Below are 21,669 nucleotides of genomic sequence, written 5' to 3'. Positions count from 1 at the left end.
TAATTTTAAGTATAGATGCAGCTGAAGGACCCCCCTCATTACACAGTAAGGAGACTTGCTTTAAGTGTTCAAGTCTGAAAACACCAGCTTTGTGATTTTTACTGCAGGGTTGAGTTGTGTCTGTGCTTCCTGCCATCTGTTTAAGACTTGCTTGTGTGGTAATTCTTGCCTCTCCAACTTTATTGTGAAATAATGTAACATTATCTATTTTCTAGCCTGGCTGCAAAACCTAACTGTTTGAGTGAACACCTGGGAGCAGCTGGGGAATTAAGATTAAATTTTTATTTCTTTAGAGCATACAGAAAGCGGAAGACTGATTTGATATGTGCATTTAAACTTGAAAGTAGCAGAATAAGTTCTCATTATCATTAAGAAAAGTTAGAAAGCAGCTGGGAGAAAAGAACTGAAGCCCATGAGCTCTGTCTTTTCCCCCCTCCCTTTTTTTTTTTTTTTTTTCTCCTTTATATGCTCTCAGGATGCACCAGAAGAACAGCTCCTGAATTTGTCCATCATATACACCATTGGATATGCTCTTTCCTTCTCTGCCCTTGTAACAGCAACTGCCATTCTTCTTGGATTCAGGTAACTGGCGAAGCTCTGAAGAGAGTGGAGAAAAGGTGTTATGTTTTTCTGTATGTTAGTATCAGACTTTGACAGAAACATTTGATTATTTTTTTCCCTTTCTTCCATCACCTCACTATTTCTCTATCTTATGTCACTTCTCTGTTCCTTCCTACAATCATTTCTTCTCAAAATGCAAGTAAAATTCCTAAATTTTTGCAGTGTTACCTGTATGAATGCGTAGAACAGATGCTTTTTATCAGTTGAAATATTTTATTGTGATATTTTTTATTTCAATGAAATTTCCACTGGAAAATATGGAAAAAGAGAGAGATTCCAGCATGCCATCATGGCGTGGCCTTGCAGATGAGGCACTAGTCTGGAGTGTGAGAGGACATTTAGGACAGAAGTTTTCATCTTGCTTTCCTTGGAATTACACAGAACATAAAGCTCAGTCTGGCCTATTTCCCAGACCTCACATGCAGGGTATATTTCAATGCAGAAATGGATTTTTGACACAATTTCTCTTTTTGGATAACTTTCAGAAATTCTTACTTCTTTTGCAATGTGGAAGAGAACCTAATTTTGAAACTTGAAAAGTTTTTGTGAAAGAAATTGCTGTTACCTGATCAGACTGGTGTATTGGTTTCATCCAGGTATGCACCAACAAATTGCATGGAGTGCATCAAAATTAAGACACTATTTGTTGCACATAAAAATGATACACTGTGTAGGTTTAGTTAAAAAAAAAAAAAAAAAAAAGAAAAAAAACCACAACAACTTTGGACTCCAACAGAGAGATTTATTTTTTTTTTTTTCCCCCCCGTTTGTAAATGCAAGAGGTGTCTTGATTCCAGCCAGACTTTCCTGCAGTTTGGGGATGCTGAGCACAGGAGACTGATATTTAGAAAACACAAAGATGTGATCCTGCTCTGTTGTGGGAATGAAGTCCCTCTGCATCAAGTCCTGCTTCCTGCTGCTGTATATAGCCAGATCCCATCATCTTTCTTACACGCTGATGAGTCTGCCTCCTAAAAAAGTACAGTTTTCCATCTCCTGGTTACTCTTATTCAAAATCAGGTCAGGAACCTTCAGTGCTCTGATCCTTAAGAAACTTTCTACCCTGACTAAAGAATTTCATTGCCAGTTAATGACTGCTCTGGTGCCAGCACTCTCTGTTAGCAAGGCAGTCCCTCTCCTTTCCTCCCTCCTAAGTGTTTATATCCCTTACGTATTTAAAAAGGTCAGTCGTGCTTCTTAGCTTCTAATTTCCAAACCTGAAATGACGAAAGCCTTCTAATATTCTACTACACCTTGTATTATCCCTCCTCTGTCCAGAGGAGAGGCGTAGGCTAGCAATCCCAAAGAAAATTTAAAATGACTGCAGAAATGCAGATACATGCTCACCCTCTGTGAATGCCACATGATAATTATGATTTGTACACGTTGTACCTGTGCAACTTTGGGACTCATCTGACAAAGCACCAGATGGTCTTGAAGTTTCCAAATGTCTCCCAGGATAAGTGCTTTCTCCTTGTTTCACCCATCAATGACACTTTTTTGAGAAATCTTATCAGCCCAAGTGAAAAGGTCACAGAATGCAACCATATACTTTTTGAAGGAAGGAATGAAGGATGCGCATGTTTTTTGGCAGGGAACAAAGAACAAGTTTGTCACTGGGGACTGGTAGGAGAAAGGGAATTCTGATGCCCTGACTTTTGTGGAGAGATGCTTTAGCATTTTTTCCTTTAACTGTGAAGCAGGGACTGGAGAAGTGTACACGAGTGTGTGCTGCTGATTTTGAAAATGAGATTTCAGAGATGTTAAAGGGGCTGAGAGCATTGTTAAAACTATGCCATCAATCCATTCTGTGCTTTCCTGTCTAAATTGTCTATCTGGAGACAACTTGGTCCCCCACATGGGTTGAAGGTGCTGAAGACTGGAACCTCTGCTCGTGGCCTCTCCCCAGTAGCTATGCAACCTCAACAAACGGATATCAAAATCTAATTCAGTGGCACCAAAATGCTGATGTTTTCCACTTTTGTAATAGGAAGGTCTTTTTAAGTCCTTAGACTACAGAGTAACTTTTATATTTGTTTTTAATAATGATACAGCAGAGGAAACAATATATCTCCAGTGTCCAATTTTGCATCTTCTGAAAGAAGTGGAAGAAAAGTCTGCAATTTCAGTGATGGAAGCTGAATTAGGGCCATAACTTCATGACTGAAACAATTTGAATAACTTGCATTGCCTGTAGCAGAAATCCTCAGTAATGACTTGCAACCTATTTTCTTCAATTGGCTAATTTGCATAATTTTTTCAATCAAATTTAAATGTGTAGCAGTTCTGAAGGGTAGAAACAGATTTTGAGTTAAAAGAAAATAAATATTTATCATAAGGAAAGTAAATATTCATCATAGGTAAGTTTTGAAATAAGCTATGACTTAAGTGATGCAAAAAAAATCTATTTGACCAATGGAAAAAAAAGTTCTCCTTCCTATTCAGTGCAAAACTGATAACTTTCAGGCCAAGTTAGAGCAATAAAAATAGACATTTAAAGCATAAGTTCACTGGAACCCTTGCTGGAGCAATTGCTGTTTATCATATGTTACCTGTATCTTTTAGCATCAAAAAAGAATCATATCCAGTGTAACTTCCTTTGAAGCAAAGTATGTACCCTTGCAGTGCTGGAAGAAAAATGTTTGTGGATAAGGCTGGTAAAACATTGGCAGTGCTCTGCCATTGGATGCCACTTATATGACTGCAGTTTCTTTTGCTATCCATTAACATGCTCTTTTTTGACAAGTAGCAATTTTATTGTCTTTGCAGCTGGCTGTTGAAGTTCAAGAGGATTTTTTTTCTTTGTTTTTTTTGTTTTCAATTCTGAACGCAGAGGTGAAACTTCTGTTCCTTTTAGTTCTACAGAAAGTATTTACAATTCCCCCAGGAGGCAATCTGAACACAGATTTTTCTCTTGTTGTCAAAATGGTAATTCACAGATGGATATTTTTTCATTGTGGGTTTGAGCACAGCCAGAAACTGTAATGCACACCAGCTCCTGAGCCTTGCCAAGTTGAACCTGTGCAGTGATATTGGGGTCAATTCAGAGAGATAGATTCAGCATTTTGTGAAACTTGACTTTTTTAGTCCTTTCAGATATGTCTTCTGAAAATTACTTTATTTTTACACTTTTTAAACTTTTAAAATATTTTTTTCTTTACGCACGGATCTCCTTCCTTTCCCCACATATTCACACTTAGGGCTGAAATTTTCAATGTGTCTTTTCCTTGATAGTGATTTCTTCCCAAAGACAGTTTGAAATCCCTACAGCCATTCTCAAGTTATGGGATTTCCTCTGGTACCTCCTGATTTCCAACAGGGCTCATTGTTTCCTCCCTCAGTCCTATGCGTGATGCTGCAGCTTTTACATAGGTAGTGGATCATGATGAGTTCTTCCTTTTTACAGACATCTGCATTGCACGAGGAATTATATTCACCTGAACCTCTTCACCTCTTTTATCCTCCGGGCTATATCCGTCTTCATTAAAGACTCAGTGGTGAAGTGGATGTACAGCACAGCCACACAAGAGCACCAGTGGGAAGGACTTATCTCCTTCCAGGTAGGGGCAGACACTGTGGCGGTTCTCAGGGTATTGGAGTCATCACTGTGGTGTGTCTGCACGACGGCAGGTGTTTTCATTTTGTACAACCCTTGTTGTACAAAATGCTGTTCTTCAGTCCACAGAGTTTCTCTGAAACTTGTAGCACAATGTATGCGGTTGTGGCCCCGGGCTTGGTACAGGCAAGTAGTTGATGCTGTGGCATGTTTCTCTGCCTGGGGGAAGTTTGCCCCTACTAGACAGAGAAAAGATGAAGAGGTGGATTTTTTTTTTTTATATATACAAATGCTCTTATCTTCTTCTCATGCTGCAGGTTCATTTCTTCTAGCAGTGACAAGAGGCCATTCATTTCCCTAAGCCGATACTTTTTGTGATAGGACTGTCCATTTTGTATAACGTCCAAATTAGTTGGTCATTCTTGGAGATCTTTATAATCTGTTGATGACTGAAAAAAGGGAAGCATCTGATTAAAATGCAAATTTGAAAGCATTTAGAAAAGCTTTGGAAGAACAGGCTAATTAAATACTTGAAGGGAGAGGATATACAACTCTTTTGTGAACACAATGAAAGCATGCCTTTCTCCCTTCAGATCTGGAATACAAAAGGTACTTGAATCTTCAAAGAAAGGGATTTTCATTATCTGTACAGCTGTTGTGATTCTAGAACATGGGTACAGCACTGCTGCTGCAATACAGGGTTGAGGTCGTAAAGGGCATGTCTTCTGATGCATACTTAGTACCCATCCTTTTCTGACGCTCTGCCTAAGGCTTAAATGTTAATACCACATAGTGAATCTCACATTATGGTTGATTTTTTTTTCTCATCCACAATGTATCAATTGGCAGAAAATAACATTGTAATACATATCTTAAATGGTATGGAAATGTTTGTATTGGATTGTCAGTCATTCCCTCCTTCCAAAAAAACTCTAGGCTTTATGCTTTCACACATGGTTTATCCAATAGTGTTTTCATCAGATCTGATGGGTATACTAATTAGGTAATCAGGTTTCATACTTATCTAAAGCCCTGCTGACCACCTCTCTGTAATTTACCAGCCAAGAGAGATTTTGCACTTAAATGTGGTGCACTGGGCAATATTACTGTTCTATCAAAAAGCTTTTACTTTGGAAAATAGTCAACATTATGGCATCCACTATTTGCTCTTTAATAGAGAAATTCTCAGCTGCAGAATAGAGTATCTGGGGAAGTGAAAAGATTCACTGACTGCAGTTGATACAGTACCTTTCACTTGCTCTTCTTTTCATCTTTGCGTTGTGCTTTTTCAAATTATAATACATCACTTATTGAGGGAAAATGCAGAATGTGTAAATTTAATTCTTTTTTAAAGGAGGAATGTTGTTGAAAGCATCTATCTGCTGTGTATATCACCTGTTACTGGCTTCTGTCCCTTCAGTACACAAATGTGATTAATTTAGCAAGTATTGTTTTGAGGAGCAAGAGTAGGAGAGAGAACCGGTCTTTTGGTTTAGCATGCTTTTAGTCTCAGCCCCTGTCACATTCATCTGAGCTGTGCTTTCTTCCATCACAGGAATCACTCAGCTGCCGCTTGGTCTTTGTGATGATGCAGTATTGTGTGGCTGCAAACTACTACTGGTTGCTGGTGGAAGGCATGTACCTATACACGCTGCTGGTACTTTCAGTCTTTTCTGAGCAGAGGATTTTTCGGCTTTATCTCTGCATTGGCTGGGGTAAGTTGATCTTTCGTATGTCCACCTGTGGCTGCATACACTGGCAGATGGTATAATAGGAAAAAATATTGTGTGTCTATTGTCGTGCTGCCCAGTTCAAGTCCTGCACTCTCCATTCCCTTTTTGTTCCCGATCCCTTACCTTGTTTGAGCTGGAGAGTGCTAGGCTGGCACAGCTCTTGGGTGCTCATGGCATAGAGGCTGTGCATTCATAATGCAGGGGCTGTGCGACACCACAGAAACTCCCCAAACCAATGGCAGGCGCATGGTACTTTTCATGCAAGACATCAGTTTCCCAATACAAAATATGCGTGGGTGATTCCAGGTGACTGTGGATTTTCCTGGACTGCCCTGCTTCATCTCCTGAAAGTTTCCCATTACATTCAAACATGTGTTAACTACTTGTGGCGCAAAATAGCGATGATACCTTGTACCTGGTCAAGGATAACAGTAGAGAAATGGTGGCAGTGTGAGCCGGGGGGATGCAAAGGGGCTGAGGAACAAGGAGCTGCTAGCAGGGAGTTGTCAGGTTGGTTATGTGGACAGAGCAGGTTAAGTAGTGATTGTCGGGCAAAAGAGTGGTCAGGGTGTGCATGCCATGGGCATGTATGAGCTTGAGATTAAGGACTGTGATGCCTTGAAATCAGTTGCTTGAGCCAGAGTCACCTTCTATAGAAAAGCTAATGCTTTGATTCTTTCACTGTCCAGTTAGCCTGAAAATATATTACTGTTCAGGTTTAATCCTATTTTTGGAATGATCTCTTGTGTGCTTTTATTGCGTTCTCTCCCTTCCTCTTCTCCCCCCTCCGCTTTGGTGGAAGTCAGGTGGCTTTTGGAAAGCTGAAGGTAAATCCAAGTAAATACTGCAAGTGCTTTCACAGAAACTAGTTTGAACGTTTAAATTGCTTTGACTGTCCTTCTCTATGGATTTTCCAACTGTGAATATTCTAGCAAATTAGTTCACTGGTAAAATGCATATAAATGGCTTACTGTGAATTACCCAATTCTACTGAACAGTGATATATGAGGAGCAAAGGCTTTCTGGTGTATTGATGGGAATAAATACATGCAAGTAACAGCAGTTTCCTGCTGGAGAGTTTTAGTTAAAAAGTTCTCTATCTTCTATTATTGTTTTATATAGGACATGCAGCAAAAGCAACAGCATCTTGTATAACATTTGAACTATGTCTATTTTAATCATATTTTATGAATAGCCATACCCTCAATTTAAAAAAAAAAAAAAAAAAAAAGAAAAAGATGAGGGAGCTAGCTATCCTGAAGCACTGACTGAGGACATGAGAGGAAATGGAAAGGAAATTAAAGCACAATTATATCTAGCCAAATCCTGAGGGTATTGTGTTGTATTATAAGTAAGGGATAGGATAGTTTTGATCTGAATCACTTCTAATTAGAGTTTGTCTCTTGCAAAAGCAGAAGGCAGAAACAGAAGATGCTCTTTTGGTTTTGCTCTTCCTTTACAATCAAAGTTTTGCTACTGTATATTTAATTTCTGGATGAGTTTGTGGAATTGAGTGGCAATGCCAGAACTTGGCACTGGATGTATGGGTTTCATCCAAGCTTCCTAGAAAAGCTCTGCCCGTGCCATTCAACCCTCATCTGTACAGTTTCTTGCTATTCCAGCCATGGCTGCGTATGCAAACCTTGCCAATGATTCTCCACCTTCAAATGCAGAAGCATCTGCTGTTTCACTGCTCCCAGATTAGTTATACCAGTTTCTTCTCTAACAAATGGAAAGATACAAAGATCTTTTCTGCTCTTTCTTGCTTCTTCACTGGTGATTCCATTTTTTGGGTGCTCAGGTCCCTCACCAGGTATCTTTCTGCTGTATTCAATGCTTAGAAGATTTTTGGGTTTGGTTTTTTTTTTTTTGAGCAGCATGATAGCCTCAGCATAATGCCAAGGCTTCAAGAGAGACAGTAGGTTCCTGTTTGAGCTGAGAGTCCTGCTCTTTGAAATAGTTGATTAACTGTAAAAATAAAGCTGGATCAAACCAAAAATATATATTTAATTGTCAGAGCTGAATTGATACCCTGACCCTTTGTTCTGTTAATGAATTGTCCTCTTACAGGATAATTTTTTTAACCTGTTCATTACTCATCATTTGATGAATATTTATGTTTTAAGATTTCATATATGTATTGTTCACAAACTTAGTGGGTGTTAGTCATTTCATGTTGTTATTTCTTCTAATTATAACTGAACTTTGTGATCACTTACAGACCATACAGTATTGTTTTTGCTGTCTGAATACCTTCTGCAATCCCCCATGTGATCACATATGTTTGCACTTGTACTTCTCTCAAATGTACATATGAATAAAACTGTGTATGCTCCTCAAGGTTTTTGTCCACCTGAGTGTTTGCAGATATTCTTGGTCATTATGTTTGCCCTGTTGTACTTCTTTCAAGGAACAACAGGTCTCAGAACAAAGAAGAAACTAGAGCAAATTACTTCCTCAGGTAATCCCAAACAAAACTGTAATGTAAGGGCCAGCTCTCAAATGGGTAGAAATATCCCAATACATATTTCTGTCCAAGCTTTTAAACTGCTATATTAAATAGTGCTATATTTTGTTATAACAGGGGAAAAAGTCCACATAATTGTGTAAATAAAGAAAAGCACTTTTCCCATTTTATGTCTAACATGATCATGTCATCTCAATTCAAAACACGGAAAGGGTAAACCTGCTTTTCAAACAGAAACTTGTAAAAGATACCATACTCAGTCTGTGTTTTCCTAGGAACAGTTAGCAGTGAGGAGTGTAAAGAAAAATTAATAAATATTTCCCAAATATATTTTTGCTATGTGATAATTTCAGGTCAGTTCATAATGTTATTAGACAGTAGTCCATTTAGTATCAGTTCAAATGAGTAATTATTCTTGCTGTTGGAAGTGTTTTATAAGGGGAAAAATCTGTTTATCTTGTGTTATTGTACTTTGCAAAATCTAGAAAAGTTATAAAAGCTTGACAGACCTAAGGAAACCAATGTAGTTTTAGAAATTGGCAGTCACTTATATCAACCTCATGTATATTAATAGGATTCTATAAACCTTCCTGATTACTTGTGAGGTAACTGTATTCCTGTAATGGCCACTTCCTTGCTGAGATTTCATGCCATACTAGGCTTTGAGATGGCAGTGTTAAATTTTTCCTATTTCATTTAATGTGGGAAATGTCTTGCTTATGTCTTCTTTTTCTTTGTAAAAGCAGACTTTCATACATTTGTGTCAACCTTGAGTTGCACATATCCTACTGCAAAAACAACAGTTTATGCCATTTTCAAAGCTGATGGGGGGGGGGAGCAGAAACACTAACAGCATCAACAAACAAAATTCTTAATAGGCTAATAGTAGAGCAGGTAGATGAGTTTTTACTTTCAGTGTGGAGATCAGCACAACAGCAGCTAAACAGGATGTTGATTCAGATAGTCATTATCACTTGTAGAAAAAAAATCTGTTGTTATACATTGCTGGTACCTGGTGCTTCCTTCCTCTGGCATAAGAGAAATCCTTGACCACAGATCTCACCTTCTAGAGAGAACAAAACATTTGCAGAAGGGGGAAAGAAAACAATGTCACTACGGAGATGAAGATGATTACCTTTTTGTTTTGTTTGTTTCTCGGGATATGCAGACTGCTCTTCATCAGGGTGTCAGAACACTAACTCAGTGTTCATTGTGTCTGAGCCCAAGTGAAGAGTCACTGAGCTTGACATTGACTTCAAGCAGCTGTGTCAGTGCTGTATAAAGTGTCTCTGGAGAAGAGCAGTTTATACTGTAATGCTGTTGTATGCATCTTTCAGCAGCTTTTAGTGGAAAAAGGACCTGATCATATTCAGAAGCAGGGAGAAGGGAGGAGTGGGGAAACAGCAGCAACATCCCACAGTGACTGGGTGTGACATCCAGGCAGGAAGAATGACAGGAGACAATTTTCAGCACTAAAGGCTAAGAAGAAAATGTTAATAAAAAGCTAAATCTTCTCTGAGCTTCTGTGGCAATTTTAGACCCAGCTGCACTTACAGCAGGGAAACTGCCATAAAAAATAAATAATCCCCTTCCTTCCAAGCCTTGGCAATCCAAACTTGCTCTAAGGAAGAATACTTTGCGGGAATGAAGCTATTAAAGGCAGGAAGCCTGGCTAGGGTGTCAAAATCCACATCCTAATTGTGAGGAAGATCTGACTGGAACACAGCCAGTAAGAAACCTTCCTTCTGAAGCCCCCAGTATGAACTAGGTGTAGCAGCAACAGGATGCATTCATTGCACTGACCACTTCTTGTGTGTTTTCAAATGAAAACTGTGTTTCAGTCAAGGATGTGAAAATAGGTTTTGTGTCCAGACTGATCTTGGTAGGAAATACGTCTGTCAGGAGTTTCTCTTAATTCTCTTCACTTTTTTGTCTTCTGGATTAAACTCTTTCATGCTTTTCCTTTCTTAGAAAGAAAAACATTTCATTTCTTCTCACATCTTCAGTGCTCTTAGTCTTTTTACATCTAGACATGTTTATTGCTTCTTTCAGTTCCTCATCACATACTTCCTGCATTCGTATGTCAAGCAGTTGATCAAGTCAGACCACCCTGATGGTTGAACCAAGTCAGATGGTATCTGAAAGAGGAGGATTGGAGTTCTGGCAGCAATAGGGTCACTCTGGTTTGTGTGCCTGATTGTCTTGGAGGTTGAACTTCTCATCACATGGAAACCAGTGATGTCATCTGAAATATGAGCTTATACACAAACTCATGTGTCCTAAAATGCTGTATTTGGAATATGTTCTTATTTAAGGATCATTTAAGGCAGAATGGCAGTGCTCTGGTCCTACAGAGACAAATTTACTTCATAATCTCTAATCAGCACATGAGGATGAAGGGAGCCTCTCTTGCTCCTCATATATCTTTCTTCCCTGAAATTGCCTTTATGTAAAATGTGGTACAATGCAAAGCTAGAAATGCCATGTGTCTGTAAGAAAGAACACTTGCTTGCACCTCAAGGTAAGGGAAAGAAGCTGGCATGGAACAGCACCACCCAGTGACACCTTTCATGGTACCTGCTACTTAATGGACTCCAGAACAAGCCTGAGCTTTTCTGTTCTGTTACCAAAATATCTCAGACTCATTAAACGAAGAGACTGATTTCTACATGCTGTTATCAGGACATGGTAATTTCCACTAGCAGCTCCACAAATTGCTCTCTTCTCTGCTCATTAGGGACAGTGGAGCATTGTGAAAATGTCAACCAAACGGTGGTTCCTGTGCAGAATTTCTCACAGCTTCCTTCTCTAACCTACCCCATCCTATTATCATTCTGCATAATGCCTGGTTTTCCAAATTTTTTTTTTTCTTACTATGCAGATACCTGTCCAGGTGTAGAATATGTAAGCTAGAGTGAAAATAAGTAACTCATGCTGCTTATATATGCAGTGGGGTGTTAAGATGTTGATTTGGCAGTTCCATTACTTTCTCATCATCTATAATATATATTATTATCACAGCCTATAATTCAGATGCCCCGTGCCCTGTCATTTGAAGTTGAACTTTATTAGTTGAGCTGTAGGCATGCTTATTTCCTAGTACACTTGACAGATTTCATAATCACCATGTAGTGTTCAAAGAATTTTGGTCAGTTATCAGCCTGAGAGAATTAACAAGGCAGAAGCTATTATGAGCAGGCTGTTGCAGTTTCTGGCATCTTCAGCAGTGATGTAGTACAGAGAAAAGTAGACGTTACCATTTCCAGAATTCAGACACCTTTCTGTGGTTACTTAATCTGAGCAAAGATTGATCCCAGAGCTTTCTGTATAACAAAGAGCAAAACCAGGAAGAATTCAGCCTATATTTTAAATAAGTGCATCCTATAAACGGGTGCGTTTTTTTCTCAGATATCTGATATTCTTTGAATAGCAGCAGCAAGAGAAAGAAGTGTAGGACTGAAAGTCAAATGCACCAAAACAGCTGCATTTTGGGAGCCCAGGACTGGAACGCAATGCTGATTCTGTTAATGAATGATAGTCATCTGTAGAGTTTATTCAAGGAGTTGTATACAGTTTGCTTCCACTGCCTGCTCAAGTCAGCCAAACTTCTCTTGACTGAATGAAGTAACCAGAATAATATTTGCATTTGTGCCAATTAATGCAGGTTATTTAGGTATCAAGATTGTAAATTAATCTATGGAGAGCCTCAGTGATCCTTGCAAACTACAGTTATTGCAGAGGTGCTGCAGACTTGCTCTTTTGCTGTTGTGAATGACTTCTGCAGACTTTGAGGTGGATTAGGGAATGTTCTTGGGGCAGCCTCCTCTTTAGATCTTGACTAGGGCTCTGGAAAACTGGATGCATTCCCATCTGCTGAGAGTGTCCCCCAGACAGTGTTCAGACCCACCCATTTCTTAGGACAAGACTTTGTGAATTTGGTAGATGTCAGATGGTATGCATGTAGAATTTGCACTGACGTTCAAAGCTTACATATATGTATTGCACTGTTAATTCCTTGTGTCTCAGATTAAATGTGTATTGCTAGCATGGAAAATAACGTGACTGATGGTGTTGCAACACTAAGGCACCAGGGGCCTGCATCACAAGTGGGAGTGGGCAGAGGATGTTGAACAAGTCACCTTGTACATGCTGCCTATTAATTTGTATAACATTTGCATAGCAGGATACTGATGCAGTTCAATAATACCAGCCTTCTCTCTAGCTAGGCTCTTTTGAAATATAATATTAATATCAGATTCTCAATTCAAATGTCAAGTAATGTGATTAAATATGGAGAGATTTCTGACATATCCAGAAGATGGAGATATCCACAAATCGTTATCGTTATCACTCGATATATCGGTTCCCTCCATCTTTGTACTCCCAGTGTTCGTGTCTTATCCTGTAAGTTTCATATTAAGATATCTTAATTCTCAGCAAAGTCAAGAAAGGAATAATTCAAACTGTAATTAGTTTCTCTGAATCAAAGGCTCATTTGTGTTTGGAAGTGATTTGTAATGAGCCTGTTCTTAATCTCTTATGCCACTATCAAAGCAGCATGGAGTTCTCAGTAACTTTGCTCCCAAAATATTGTGTACTCTCGGTATCAAGTACATCCATGGAACATGTTCAACCACTTCCCCCAATGATCTCACTCAATTCATTATCTTTGCTATTATTCTAATTATTGGTATTTTTTTTTCTTGCTGCTCTTTATTCTCTTTTTTTAACTGATTAAGGAGAATTAATTGGTCTTTTGTGCCTGTAGTATTTAGCTATTCTGTTACTAGAGAAAGAATACAGTACAACAAGACAGAAGAATTTTACAGATAAGACCAGTTACAGATACTGCTTGTAGATTTTTGGACTGCAAGAGATCACCAATTTCCCTGTGGCTTCTGCTGTCAGGAACTGTGTATTTGCCCTGTGCAGTGCTTACTGTTGCACACTGATGTTCTTATGGTCCCTTACCATATTGATTCTTAAGAATGGAATAACAAAGCACGTTAAATGTTGCCCTTCCTATACAACGTACATACATCATCAGACACTGTCCAAGGAGGTACACAGAGGAATTAGACCATCTTGATTCATCCTTAGGCAGAAATTCCTCATCCTGCTCATCGAGTCTCAACGTGCTTTCCTTCCTTGTGGGCTTTTTTGGCACTCCCTTTATTGAGTATTGGTTGGTAGACACACTTTAAAATTATTTTTCAAGACCTAGGCATTTCATAAATGAAATAAATTAATTTGAGAGCCTTTGACATTGTAAAGCAAGTAATGACTGCCAGCTTATTTGGCTTTTCTCTCTTCCCTTTACAACCCAGATAAACTGACCAACTCTAGCACATCCACTGTCAGGTAAGCATAGGACCAAGCCTCTTCCTAAGACCAGATACATCTGCTGTCTTTGCTGCAGCTGCTCAAGTCCATGCCAGTACCGCAGCCCAAACTTGGGACTTCTCTGTGGGGGAGGCCTGAGCATGCTTGCTATGTGTCGTGTGCCCATGGTGCCCTTTGCTGTTGGGGGTACGTGGGGATGAGTGTGCTCCAGCCCGATGCCAAGAGACAGCCTGAGCTTGGTGCTGCCTGAATACAGTGTAGCTGACCCACAGGCAGGAATGTGGATGGAAAGGCTCCAGTCAGAGCAGACTACGCTCCCCTCTAGCGTGATTATAGCGGCTAGCACAGCTTCCAGAAATTTCGTTCCCTTGGCCCCTCTGTGAAACTTTCCACGGAAAAGCTGGCATATACCAAGTATGGGGGTGATGGTCTGTTGTTCATTTTTCATGCCTATTAGGAGCTAGGTGGGGGCCCAGACAAAGTGAGTTCATCCATTAGTTACTTGCAGGTTAGATTCCTCCTACCATTGACAGCCATCTGTGCTGGGCAGGAGCTGCAGCCTTGCCACCAGTTAATCATGTTGCTTATCATTATGCGGGGGGTTTGTCCTCCTCTCTGCTTTTCCCTGTCTCTCAGTGTCAGTGTCAACCTTGTCTCCTTTCTTCCCAGGTGTGCCAATGCTGTTTGTTATCCTCTGGGGAACTGTCAAGTACCTTTATGAAGATGAGGGGTTGGTTTAGTTCTGATTTTTCTAGCTACCTTGTTTGTGCTGTATGTGTGCACCAGCAGGTCATTGTTTGCTTTCTGGTCAGTGTGGTTTGCTTTGGTAATGTGCTGAAACCTCACATAATTGCTTCTGTTTTGTCTGAAGGTCTCGCATAACATTTCAGAAAGGAGCATATGTTTCTTTCTGATCAGAACTTTCTGCATGTCTGAATGAATCTATCTTTTTGCAGGTTAAGGAAAGGTATGTTTTGTTTTTCTGTAGTTACACTATCAACAGTAGAAGTCATCATACCCAACCAAGACCGCTCCTGATACCATGCCTTTGGCAGTAGCCTTTACAGTTGTGCTTCTGAGGAAGGCAAAAACCTCCCACAGGATTCTGCCTCCGATTGTAGTGGTTAGCTTATGCCTAGCAGCAGACATGCGATTGCCTGTTCTTGTTAAAGCTTCTGTTATTTAGATCTTCTTAAAATAAAGGCCCATTCTCCGTCTGCTTACGTTAGTCTTGCTGAAGTCAACTATACCATACACAAGACTACTGCAAAACACAAAATACTTTTTGTCCACTTTTACCTTAGTGGCTGTTCTGAAAAATTGCCTTTATATATGCTTTGTGTACCAAATAGCATTGTGGTTTGTTGGTTTGTTTTTTAAAAAACAAAAGGGAGGAAAGTGGCTTCCTCTTCTTAGTGACAGTGACTGCCTGGAAATGTTTGGGTAGCTTTCTTTGTGATGAAATAAATAACTTTATGCTATTTCCTTTTTATTCTAAATGTACTATTTATTGGGTCTTCCTCTTACTTAGTTTCCCAATAACCTAGCCAGCACTTTTGTAGAGGGTCCTTTTTTTTTTCTTTTTTTTTTTCTTTTTTTCCAATCCCCTCCCCACCAACACAATCCTTGATGGAGAGATGCTGCAGTGTGAAAATTCAGTGTAGTCAGAGCCACCCCCAGACTTTTTTCTGGTGTTCCTGAGTATTAAGAACCAGGGTTTTTTTAGTGTCTTTCATAGTACTGAACAAGTTCAGTCAAAGCTGCCTTTTCTGGCTTAAGCAATGCTAGGATTTTCTGACTTTCCTTTTCAAGGTTGACTTGATAATATTCTGTAGCAAGATTGTGGCTGTACTGATGTATTGCAAGTTTTGTTGAAATTGCCAGAATAGGTATAGACAACACATGGCCTCTGAACAGGCGACGTTCTGTGGACGTATCTTCCCATTGATGTAGAAAATGTATTCAAAGTGCTCATGCTGAGCCTCCTACATTATGTAGTGCTCAGAGCTGATTTATGTTTTCTATTAAGGAAAACTGTCACTCACTGCCTTCAGCGGACCTTAAAAGGGGCAATTTTGCACCTTATTGAATTTTCTAAATCTTGTATAAATATTTGTAAAATACAGCAATAAATAACCACATGTAGCAGCTTCTCTGAAAGGCAAGATTTCTGTGCCTTGGGCGGGCATTTGCTGGAGCAGCCAGGGATATCTTTCTTGCTGTTTGCCATAGCGCTGTCACCATGGATGTGCAGCAAGCTCTAAATTTCATTTGTGACTTAAGTACTTCCCTGGTTATGAGGAATGACTGGAAGTAAATGTGGTCAGGGTTGGGAATTTGAGGCAGTCCTGTGAACGTAGCCATTTGAATGAAGGACTGAAGCCTGCAAGACTTACTTGGAGACTGGCTCCTTCTTCCCTTACATGTGCACGTGTAAACTCCTTTAGAAAGCAGCTGCTGTTTTAAAAAGTTGAGCTATTGAAAAAGACTTTGTCTAGATTACAAATAAAACTAAAGGCAAGCTGTACTTCTTAGTTATTAGACTGTGCCTAAAGAGCTGATACTTACACATCTTTGTTTCTATCTGCAACTAATTACGGGAGCAAGCCAGCCAGCCTACAAACTTTTTAAAAAATGGAGCCATTCAGCTATTCTTCAAGGTAAAAATTTAGTGTTTTCATTTTTAGAAAAAGCATACCAGATTGGTAAGCAAAGACAGAAACTTACCAGTAGCATTTGTTTCACTGGACCAATTCTCTCTTCACAGCTCTGAAGCCATTAGTTGCCAAGCATCTTCTGAGTGGTGCTAAGCAAACTGTAGGGATAGATCCCAATCACAGTAGATGTTGGTGTGTTTGTCAGTGTGGCAATCCCAGAAAGCACAAATGGACAAGAGATCATGTACAGATCTATCAATTTTATTTTCTGGGCACTTTAATAGCTGTGACACTTTAATTGGGCTGTAATGGCTTTTTTATTGCACATATTTGTATAAATTTAGAAGTAGCTAAAACTGCTGTGTGCCACAGGAAGCAAATTAATACACAGAGAAATGTAGCAGAGTTAATGTAAAGAATCATTTCTCAGCCTCTGTCATTATCAGGAAATTTTAAAATTGCCTCTGCTTCCACTGCAGCTAGTCAGAAAATTAGAACTCCGCTTCCAGCCATGCCTGTTATCCCGCTGGTCTTGAGAGGTTCAAATAAAATTAATTTTAAAGGCTCCATGAAGCTGGCTCCCAGTCACGTGTACCAATTAAGAAGTTCTTCTGTTACTCAGATTGCAGCTCAGGTATGCTGACTGCATACAATATGTACACCTTTTTCTCTGGTATCTAAAATACAATTGATTTGTAGGTTGTGGAGCTGCTGGTTGCAATAATATGCTTGTTATATGCATTAAACTGAGATTGAAAGGAAAAATTAAATCCTGAGCCCTTCCCGGGCTTGTAGTACCTGCAAGGGAATGTGGAATTGCCACAGCCAAGGTGCTTCACTTTCCTCTCTAGTCTGTGAGCATGTGTGGGTGTGTTGTTGTAGCATGGATCCTTTCCACGTGCTGCACGTTTTGCTAGTTTCTCTCGGGTTGACTGTCCCATTACAAGGGTGGGGAGGGTTTACTCTCCACCAACATCACGCAAGCTGAAGTTTCATAGGCCTATTAAGAAACCTTAAGGAAAGTTGAGCATATATATGTTTTGGCAGATGAGATTTGGAGATGAAGAAGAACTGGTTTTGTGAAGGAACCTATGTTTTCTGTAGTGCTGTTTCATAGTTTTATGCCTGCTGGCTTTACTGATGACTGTTGCTTTTGAGTAATGCTGAGCAATTTGGCAGGAGGCTAACAAAGTTATTTCATAGAAATATTAAGAATGCTGTCTCTGCGGAACAAGGGAAGTGGCATATGAACGCTACCCCAACACCCGGGCCGTTGTGTGCACACATGGCCCACCATACAGTCGGTGGTGGCTGGCTGTGGCCAGGGTGGGACTTAAAAGAACTAGATGTACAAACCCCCCAGTGTAAAGTTCACTTTGAACCAGTGGTCCGAAACTGTGGCTTTCAGGCATCACTTTTCTTGTGATTGTTCTCCAATATTGCTCAAGGACACAGGAATTTAAAAAGCTAAAATGAGACTTATAGGGACAGTGAAGTATTACATTGCCTGCAGCATGTTACTTACTTGGCAGAGGGCTCAGCTGGCCAAGAGAAGTTGGGAACTATTGCTCCCATCTTTTGATTTTACTTGCTTATAAGTTTTAAAACTCCCTTTGGGCCCGAAACCTGTACATATACACTGAAGGAGCTGGAGTTTGCTGCCTTAATAAGGACAAATAAATAGATGACTGATCTAAATATTGATACAAGAAAAGTGATGGAAGGTAATGGGACAAAGAGCTAACAGTTAAATAATAAAATGACCTGACACTGGAGACTGAAGAGCAACAAAAAATAATGCAGAAAGTGGAGGATAGGAACCACGCAGGAAAAGTCTGACTCAGACTCCCCCAATCTCCTTTCAGCCACATGACAAATTTGACCTTGGTTTTAATGGAGTAAATCTTCACAATTAACTGATGATAATTCATAGCAAATTGTGGAGGACAGCTAGCCATTAGTGGGCAAGAAAGGCCGGCAAGTAGTACCCAGTTGGATTGTGATAGCTGCAGCAGTACAAAGCATTCAGTGTTTCTAAGAAGCAACTGCATCTGTTTCCATGTCAGCATGATGTGCTTTCCTGGTATCTAGTCCTCAATATTGTTTTCCATCTGCATTGCTGTGACAGAATGAAAAGCGGGAGATTTTAGTAATGTACTGAAGCTTTTTCTTCTTGTACCCTTCTTTTTGCCATCTTCCTAGTTGCTGGACCAGAAACTATAACATGAATTACTGGTTAATCATCAGACTGCCCATTCTCATTGCCATTGGGGTGAGTATGGGGCATGTGCAGCGAGCTGGCAGATTTCCAGGAGAATAGGACATGATATAGTAGAAAGAGCAGATGTGCATATGGCTGTTGTGCATGTCGAAAGGCTAATAACCTTTGAGGGTATTGACATTTTCATTCAGAAATGTGATTTTATGAAACCAAATTGGTTTCTGTCACTGGAATTCCCAACTAGCATTTTATTTGTTTAATTTGGCCACATGTTGTCATGTTGCAGTGGCAGCACATGATAACAAAACAGCATGCCATAGCAATCCAGTGAACTCCCCTGTGTGCAGAAAGCTATGGCAGGTGGTACAGGGAGGCAGAAGATAGTGTTCCAGGTACTGGGCTACAGAAGAGCAACAAACGGTGTGGAGAAATGCCATGTTCTGCATCCACAATACTGTGTCAGTCTCAGACCTCCAGACAAGGCAAATGGGCCAGCCCACACCTTTACTATGTCTGACTCCCCGGAGACGTAGGTAAGCTCCCCTGCTTTGTTTAGTGAAGTGCCTGCATTTTCAAAGGTGATTTGGGCACTCATAGAGGATGTATTTAGAGCACAGTTCCTTAGCAAGGAGTTGAGTTCCATGGCAAATTCTGTAGCTGCAGAGTAGCAGGATGCACAGGGACCTACACATGCATACACAAACCAGCTTTTTTGAACACTTAAGCACACATGTTTCTTGATAATGATATAAATCCTTTTTTCATTTCTCCAGGTAAATTTCCTGATCTTTATCAGAGTTATATGCATCATCATCTCCAAACTACAGGCTAATCTGATGTGTAAAACTGACATAAAATGCAGGTATGTCATATGGTGGTCTGACACTTCATGCCCATCAAAATGGAAGTAGGCAAGGAGGTACATGAAAGGAATGGATTGACAAAGGTAGGATTTTCCAGTTCTGATGGCTTGAAGCCATTTAAAAGTCTGACTGTAAATTTACTCTGTCAAGGGAGAAAGCCCTTGCCCTCATGACTTCTGCAAGCAGCAGGAAGGTTTGATGCAGGTGAGCCATTTCTCAGACGTGCACGTACATTCATTTCTTCATGTTGTATGTTCAAAAATCTGCTGTGTAAACAGAAAGGCTTTGTCAGAAAAGGATTTACCCAGCAACACAGCCTTCTTCACTGATGAAGACTATAGTCTTTGTGGTCTGTCTGGAGGTTGGTGGTTATAGCCAGAAGCTTTGGGGAAGTCTTTTACCCAAAAGAGTTCAGTTCGTTGGTATGCTTCTGATGATAATAAGACCAGTAGTCAGAGATTCCTGTATCAGAATTTTTTGTCCCCCCTTCTTTTCTGCTCAAAGACAGTGGAAAAAATTTTGGGTGGAGGGAAGACACAAATGCTGTATTAGAATGTGTTGTTTTAAACAAGGACCAGTCTAGGTGCCCTAGAAAGTCACTAGCTTAGATATGTTTGTGTATAGAAAGGAGGAAAGTGTTTTGCTCTCAGGCCAGTCTTTCCTTCACCTGTCTCTTGTTGTTCATTCATTTGACAAAGAGAGCGAGCTCGCTGTTCAGTATGGCAGCAAATCTCTTCTCTCTGCAGAAGGACTGGAGTTGTGGAGAAACTTCTCCCCTTGCTCAGGGAAAGGATTTTTTTTAGGGAGGTCTTAATTACCCAGGAAGCCTTTTCATAGCACTTTCTATGGCTTCCTGCTTAAGGCAGAGCTCTCCAAATATCCCATCTAGAACAATTAGCATTCATGAAATAAGCTAGGGGATTGCTGTACACCTACACAACTCCCCTTTTTTATGCAAGTGGTGTCTCCAGAGCCAATTCAGTGTCAGCCTCCCACTTCTACCTCTTATCTCAGGCAGGTGGTGGTGGAGCAGAGCCTCCATCACAAGACTTGCTGGTAAGCTGCTCGTTTAAACAAGTCCCACTTCTAATGCAATGGTCTGCCTAGATCCACTAGAGATCTGCATTTCTGCTTACCTGTATGTGTAAACTGCTCAATTTCAGTACTTGCTGTGATTCACCAGCCCTTGGTCCTTGTGTATATAGGACATTGGCAGGCCAGTGGATGGGCTGACAGGAGCCTTGCACTTGGTATGTAATAAACCCATGCAGAAGTATAGGATGGCCACTGACTGGGGAGAAAGCAACTTTACAGACCCAGGGATGCTGGAGGACAATGATTCAGCAGTGTGCCCTTGTGACAGCGTAGGCTGACTGCATCCTGGGCTGCACTAGCAAGAGCATAGCCAGAAGGTCAACCATCCCCTCCATTCAGCACTTGTGAGACTGCTTCTGATGTCCAGGTTGAGGTTCCCCAGTACAAGAAAGACAGTGTGTCCTGTCCCTCCAACCCCATGGGACTTGTATCAGTTTTTCACCAAGCTAGTTCAGGGGCTGGACCAGGTGACATAGAAGGAGCTGGTGAAAACTGGGTTTATTCAGTCTGGAGAACAGAAGGCTAAGCAAGGGTTTAATTGCAGTTTTCAGCTACCTAATGGTGGTTATATAGGAGATGGAGGTGGACACTTTTCAGAGGTGCATAATGAAAGAACAAGGTTACAAGTTACAGCAAGAGAAATTCCAATTGCATGTCAGAGGTGAAAAAAAATTCACAGTGAGTGTGGTCGGTCGCTGGAAGAGAGGCCCAGAGGGGCTGTGGAGGACCTTGGAGATACTCAAAACTTGGCTGGACACAGCCCTGAGTAACCAACCTGCTGTGAACTGGAGTTGGACCAGAGACTTCCAGAGGTCCCTTCCAGTCTGAATGATTACATGATTCAGAATAGCAGCCAACAGCCTTAGGAGGGCACACAAGATCTACTGACAGCCCTGCTAGTTGAGTGATTTTGTATCTACCAAACTGTCTCAAGACATGTTGTTGTGAGATGTTGATAGTTTCTGTGGCCCAGGATAGCCCTATAAACTCCCATGTGAGGCTCAGGTATCTTTCATTATGCTATTGGGTGACTAGCACGTATGTCTATCAAAAGAGAGTTAAGGACCATTCTTGTGAATGTTTTCCTGTTGTTGTATCCCTGAGCATTGCTCT

General features: G+C 40.4%; 1 protein-coding gene across 1 annotated transcript in view; it reads left to right on the top strand.

Moving 5' to 3' along the window:
• Nucleotides 1-21,669, top strand: part of GLP1R (glucagon like peptide 1 receptor) — an 85,416-nt gene that overhangs the window by 53,990 nt on the left and 9,757 nt on the right. Inside the window, exons 5-10 of the mRNA XM_069800373.1 lie at nt 476-582; nt 4,028-4,181; nt 5,733-5,892; nt 14,390-14,450; nt 18,580-18,649; nt 19,372-19,460. Of these exons, the coding sequence (XP_069656474.1) occupies nt 476-582; nt 4,028-4,181; nt 5,733-5,892; nt 14,390-14,450; nt 18,580-18,649; nt 19,372-19,460 (641 nt within the window). The remainder of the gene's footprint in view (nt 1-475; nt 583-4,027; nt 4,182-5,732; nt 5,893-14,389; nt 14,451-18,579; nt 18,650-19,371; nt 19,461-21,669) is intronic.

Source organism: Haliaeetus albicilla, chromosome 13 (genome assembly GCF_947461875.1).
Source record: "Haliaeetus albicilla chromosome 13, bHalAlb1.1, whole genome shotgun sequence".
NCBI classification, from domain to species: Eukaryota; Metazoa; Chordata; class Aves; order Accipitriformes; family Accipitridae; genus Haliaeetus; species Haliaeetus albicilla.
This window is presented reverse-complemented; position numbering and strand designations above follow the sequence as displayed.